The sequence below is a fragment of the Hippoglossus hippoglossus genome, chromosome 7 (genome assembly GCF_009819705.1).
Source record: "Hippoglossus hippoglossus isolate fHipHip1 chromosome 7, fHipHip1.pri, whole genome shotgun sequence".
NCBI classification, from domain to species: Eukaryota; Metazoa; Chordata; class Actinopteri; order Pleuronectiformes; family Pleuronectidae; genus Hippoglossus; species Hippoglossus hippoglossus.
Window position 1 is genome coordinate 26,642,185 of NC_047157.1, and position 6,188 is coordinate 26,648,372.

At 46.7% G+C, this 6,188-nt stretch overlaps 2 protein-coding genes across 3 annotated transcripts in view; both read right to left on the reverse strand.

Moving 5' to 3' along the window:
- Positions 1-1,360: 1,360 nt before the first annotated feature.
- On the reverse strand, positions 1,361-2,443 carry LOC117765106 (vicilin-like seed storage protein At2g18540). The gene has a single exon (XM_034591373.1). It carries the CDS (start codon positions 2,441-2,443, stop codon positions 1,757-1,759), a length of 687 nt encoding a protein of 228 aa, XP_034447264.1. The 3' UTR covers positions 1,361-1,756.
- Positions 2,444-2,714: 271 nt separating this feature from the next.
- magixa (MAGI family member, X-linked a) overlaps positions 2,715-6,188 on the reverse strand; it is a 22,637-nt gene continuing 19,163 nt past the window's right edge. The window contains exons 17-22 of one of the 2 annotated variants that reach the window (XM_034589947.1): positions 5,188-5,382; positions 4,912-4,988; positions 4,634-4,780; positions 4,158-4,296; positions 3,579-3,666; positions 2,715-2,853 (exon numbers count right to left, since the gene is read on the reverse strand). In XM_034589947.1, the coding sequence (XP_034445838.1) occupies positions 2,847-2,853; positions 3,579-3,666; positions 4,158-4,296; positions 4,634-4,780; positions 4,912-4,988; positions 5,188-5,382 (653 nt within the window). In that variant the 3' untranslated portion in view covers positions 2,715-2,846. The other variant, XM_034589948.1, reaches the window with a different exon arrangement.

The window sequence follows — 6,188 nt, forward strand, 5'->3', positions numbered from 1 at the left end:
AGAGAAAAGACGCGTCAACAGGATGTGACGGTTACTTCATGTGTCTCTCATACAAAACACTAAAACTAATCATCGATTTTTATTTATTGATTATTACTGATTCATCTGCTGAAGATGAACAGATTCATCAGCTGCAGCACAAAGAGATTTAAAAACTGAAGATTTAGTCTCTAACGTGAATCAGTTGAGAAAATGAGGAATAAATATAATGATGAGAATAATCTTGAGCTGAAGCAGAGACGGGGACGCGTCCACAAGACATGACGAAGACGAATCGTCTCAGATATAAAACCAGTGAGGACACGGGGGATGGGGGGGGGTAGGGTGACACTTTATATGATGAAGGCCAAAAAACCAAAATGAGGCACTTGTTATGATCCAGAGCTGCAGGTCGTCGGCCATGTTGGCGATGTCGTCCTCCTCCACCGTGGCTGTTGCTAGAGAAACAGGTCACCCATCCTGATGACCGTGTTGCCATGGCGATGTTATGTTTATTAAAAGCCAACAGGACCGCAGCTGGACCTGACATCTGTGTGTGTGTGTGTATGTGTGTATGGCTCTGTTACATCATTACAATAAAGGTTTCTTCTATTTTACAAGCAAGCAGGCAAATCAGAGCAACTCTGTTCTATTTCATCTCTAATAATAATAATAATAATAATATTGAGTCTTTACATGTTGAACTTTATAAAAATAAAAAAATCATTCCAGTGATTTTCACATGCTCAGATCAGAATCAGCTGTTTGGTCTCCAAGACAACGAGACCCACAGGTTCAGGTGTTTGCATACGATTTAAAAGTTAGACTGACGAAGATGAAGTCGACGATGAAGATGATGATGAAGATGAGTGCACCAGGAGCCTGTTTCAGCTCAGTCTGTCTCTTTTGGCATCTCACTGATCCTCATGAGAACCAGGACGGTGATAAACATTAAACACCACAGAAGATGACTGTGATTGGTCGGCTGTGTGCAGGTGAGAGAATGGGCGGAGTCTAAGCTTCTTCGCCTCTTGGGGCGTGGTCAGTCTTGAGAGGTGGGGACGTGTCAGGTGATGATGTTGGGATCTTTGAGGTGATTGGTCGATGATAAAACCAGCGCAGCTGCGTTTCCTTAGGTCAGAGCGGCGAGCAGCAGCTGGTCTGTGATGTCATCACGTCAGTTTCTGTAACTTTCAAACGTCTCCAGATTATCACCAACGTCAAATATTTGTCTCTTACGTGTTTTTACCTGAAGCGTCTCAACTAAAAAAGTCAAAATCTATCAAACTTCTTCGAATAAATTTTGAGTTTTTAGATTAATCCGATTTGTTCTTATTTGAACGTCTCTTCACTTCATCAGAGACTCGGTATTTTTGTCCCCGTCAGGATCCCGTAGAAACGATGACTCTGTTACCGTGGCGATCTACCTCAGTTACCATGGTGATGTACCGGCTTCATGATGCCAAAAGGTCTGAGTGAATCCCAAAGAGAGCTGATAACAGGTCTCAGGACGCCCTGAGGGATGATGGGTAAAGTAAAACTGGCGGCTCTGTATGCAGCCGTCACGTCACTGGCCAATCGGACGCCTCAAAACCCACCGAGCCAATGGGAAAAAAAGTCCTGGTCTCATCTTCCAATCAGATTTAGAGTTGTCTGTTATCATCCAATAGGACGCAGGAAGAGGTGGGGTTTCTCTCAGCATGCCAATCAAAGAAAGCCCTTATAAGTAGCCAATAAAAAAAAGAGAAGAAAAGAGCTCGTCTTCCCTGCTGGCCAATCAGAGAGACAGCCCGTCCACTAGTTCCCGCCTCCTGAGCCGACTGCCAGTCAGAACCTGTGTCAGTTTTTTTGGGCTGGGCTTCAGCCAGGGGCCCGGGGCGTCCCCCTGTTGCCACGACAACTCGTCTCTCGTCCAAAAAGAATGCTCCCTCCATCCCGCCGTGGCGATGCTGGCTGCTGATTGGCTGACCTCTGAGAAGCTGCCTGCTGATTCGCTGTCAGAATGACGCTGGAACTCGTTGTCGTCAATCGGCATGAGAAAGGAAAACGACGCTCGTTGAGCTGCACCTGAGCTCCCAGAATGCCTTGCATGGCGGGTGATGCTGTCATCTTTCTCCTCCCTGACCTCCTGCTCCTCCTCTCTCTCCCTCCTCTTCCTCTCCCTCGCTCCTTCTCCAGACCTCCTCACCTCCACCTCCTCCTCTGGCAGCCACGAGGTCAAGGATTGAGCTCTGTCCCTGGGTAAACTCCGGCTCCTCCTCCCCTGCTCCCTCTGGTCGTCTCGCTTCTTCTGCCTGACAGTCTGACTTCTTCTCCTTCTAATCATCTCCTCCTCTACCTCCCTCCTCCTCCTCATCTCTTCCTCCCTCTTTCTCCTAATCTCCTCCTCTTCCTCCCTCTTTCTCCTCCTCCCCTCCTCTTCCTCCCTCCTTCTCCTCATCTCATCCTCCTTACTTCTCCTCATCTCCTCCTCTTCCTCCCTCCTTCTCTTCATCTCTTCCTCCTTCCTTCTCCTCATCTCCTCTTCCCTCTCCCTCTTTCTCCTCCTCTCCTCCACTTCCTCCCTCTTTCTCCTCCTCTCCTCTCTCTCCTCCTCCTCCTCTTTCTTATTCCTCTCCTCCACCCGTGCCTCCTCTTCAACCAGGTCCAGGTCCAGATCAGGAGGCCCTAACCCTCCTCCTCCTCTTGTTCTTCGTTTGGTTTCTCCCTCGCTCCTCTTCCTCCCCCTCTCTCCTCCTCCGTCTCCTCCTCCTGTAACACCTGCTCCTCCCCTCTGCTGGCTGAGGGAGGCGGTTGTCATGGTTATCGTATCTACATCCTGCTCCTCTGGGGGTGAGGAGGAGGAGGAGGGGGAGAGGGCTCCTTCATCAGGGCCTGACAAACAGAAAGAGACAGAAATTAACTGCAGTTCCTTTGACGTCCACCAGGCGACGCTGTGAGAGAAGCTACAGAGTCCAGCTCAGTGTGGTGGTGCATTCAAGGACCCTCAGTAAATGTGTGTGTTCTGCTGATGGAAACATGTTAATGTGAATGAACGAGGTTTGATTCCAGATATAAATAACTACTGATACTAACCTGTTAGTCAACATCATTAACGTGTTAATAACAAATTAATATTTAATAACCTGAATTCAATAAAGATGGTAAACTAACATATAATCGATATCACATCAGTTACTGACATTTAACAATTTCTTCATAAAAAAACATTTATCTTCCACACGATTATCGTTTATACACAACATGTTAATAACATGTAACTACCCGATACATGTTGATATATAATAACATGTAGTTGGACATTAACATTGTTTTTATACAATATTATACATTTGATTATTTACTAACATATGAATGTATAATATGAATGTTAACTGAATAATAATGTTATGATGTAATGTGAACATGATATATTAACATGTGACTCATGAGCTAATGTTCTAAACACATTCAACATCGTTATAAACGAGGAAATGACGAGTTCCATCAGCTAACATCTGCTGATGACAACATGAGGAAGATGAAGATGAAGATGAAGATGAAGATGAAGGGATGAGAGTAAGACGAAGTGAAAGTAAAGAGAACAGTCCGTTACCAACCGCGAGTTTTCAGTGCGTCCAATCACGTAGAAGCAGGGTTCACCCTGTTTAGAGTTCGTCATACAGAGAGAGAGACTGGACAGCTCCACTGAGGAGGAGGAGGAGGAGGAAGAGGAGAAGAAGAAGAAAGATAAATAGAAGAAAGATGAAGAGGAGGAGGAGGAGGCCGAGGAGGAAGAGGAGCAGAAGAAAGATCAAGAGGCGGAGGAGGAGGAGGAGGAGGAGGAAGAGGAGAAGAAGAAGAAAGATAAATAGAAGAAAGATGAAGAGGAGGAGGAGGAGGCCGAGGAGGAAGAGGAGCAGAAGAAAGATCAAGAGGCGGAGGAGGAGGAGGAGGAGGAGGAAGAGGAGAAGAAGAAGAAAGATAAATAGAAGAAAGATGAAGAGGAGGAGGAGGAGGCCGAGGAGGAAGAGGAGCAGAAGAAAGATCAAGAGGTGGAGGAGGAGGAGGAGGAGGAGGAGGAGGAGGAAGAGCACAGCAGGAGGACAGGAAGAAGGAAACGAGAAAGTAGAAACACAAAGTAAAGTCAGAGTCAAACACAAACTCCCGATTCCTCTGACGTCTCATGAACATCTCACCGTAATCAGGAACGTATCCGTTTCCTTTCTTGAGGATGAGATGGATTCGATGTCCTCCTCGTCTGATCTGTTCCACGGCCTGACTGTGAGTCATACCTGACGTGCTGTCTCCGTTTATCTCCACCAGCTGATCAGACACCTGCACACATTATATATACACTGATCCTCTATATATACAGTTACTGCTCATCTTTATATACAGTCACTGATCCTCTTTATATACAGTCACTGATCATCTTTATATACAGTCACTGATCCTCTTTATATACAGTCACTGATCATCTTTATATACAGTCACTGATCATCTTTATATACAGTCACTGATCATCTTTATATACAGTCACTGATCATCTTTATATACAGTCACTGATCATCTTTATATACAGTCACTGATCATCTTTATATACAGTCACTGATGGTCTTTATATACAGTCACTGATCATCTTTATATACAGTCACTGATGGTCTTTACATACCTGTATCTTGTTGCTGCGCTGGGCCGGCCCCCCCTCCATCAGTCCCAGTACATACAGTCCCATGTTGTACTCACTGCCCCCCCTCAGAGAGAAACCAAATCCTGTTGGACCTCGTTCCAGATCCACGCTGTAGAACTGAGACTCATCCTGAGGGACAGAGACAGAGGTGACATGTACTGATACCACGAGTACTGATACTACGAGTGCTGATACTGTGAGTACTACTGGTACTGCAGTACTGCCCGTGCATACTACTACGCTTGTACTGTGAGACTGACCTTTGACCTCCCTCTGGATCCTTTTATGAGTCGTCCGTCAATGTCCAAGTTCGCTCCCTCTGACAGAGGGGACGACTCTGAGGAGGAGAGGAGGAGGAGTTACACCTGCGTCCTGTGACATGTGACTGTTTTGGTGCAAAAATGGTCAAGTGTGATCACACGTGCAGTAACAGTTTGACTAGTGTGTGTGTGTGTGTGTGTGTGTGTGTGTGTGTGTGTGTGTGTGTGTGTGTATGTGTGTGTGTGTGTGTGTGTGTGTGTGTGTGTGTCACACACGGTGTCGTGGCGTGATGCTCAGTCTCAGCGTGTTTCCCGCTCTCCTCAGGATCTGTGCGAGGTCTCGATGTTGCAGACCAGCGACCGGTCGAGTCTCCACCGCGTCCAGCTGATCTCCAGGCTGAATCTGACCGCTGCGTGCCGCCGGGCTGCCACGACGCACCGTCACGAATCGGTGAGACATCAGGTTGGGGGCTGCGGGGGGGGGGGGGGGGGGGGTCACATGGTCAGACATCCTGTAACCATGGCAACGTTTGGTACAGAGACGAGATGCTGATGTTTGTTGATGTGCTGACGAGAGGAGACCCCAGGCTCCCTCCAGTCACATGCAAAGTGTCACGTTACATCATCGGTTACATCACACATGTAACAGTTCTGTTACACGCTTGAATTGCTCCGCAGCCTCGACCTTTGTGTCACTGATGTCATGTGACCTCACTGTGTCTCTGCATTTGACTTCCTGTTGTTGTTAAACAACAACCTCCTGATTTAAGAGATTCAGTTTGGAACATGTTGAACTCAGAAACAAAAACAGTTCTTACAACACACACACACACACACACACACACACACACACACACACACACACACACACACACACACACACACACACACACACACACACACACACACACACACACACACACACACACACACACACACACACAGGGAGTGTGTAAGATAAGTAAAGAGCTGATTCTAACACTAAACCCAAGTCTTAACTCTTGAATTTGTGAGGACCGGTCAAAATGACCTCACAGTTATGGTATTTAAACAAAATTGGCCCTCATAACTACAGAAAGACAAGTACACACGCACACAGCCACACACACACACAGCCACACACACACACAGCCACACACACAGAAGATCAGAGTTACACCCACAGAGAGCAAAGTACCAGGTTCTGCTGGGTACTGGTTCCTGACCTTTGGGAGCAGTAACATGAGGAGATGCTGCAGATCATCTGTCATGTGTCAATATTAGTTTTAGGTCAAACA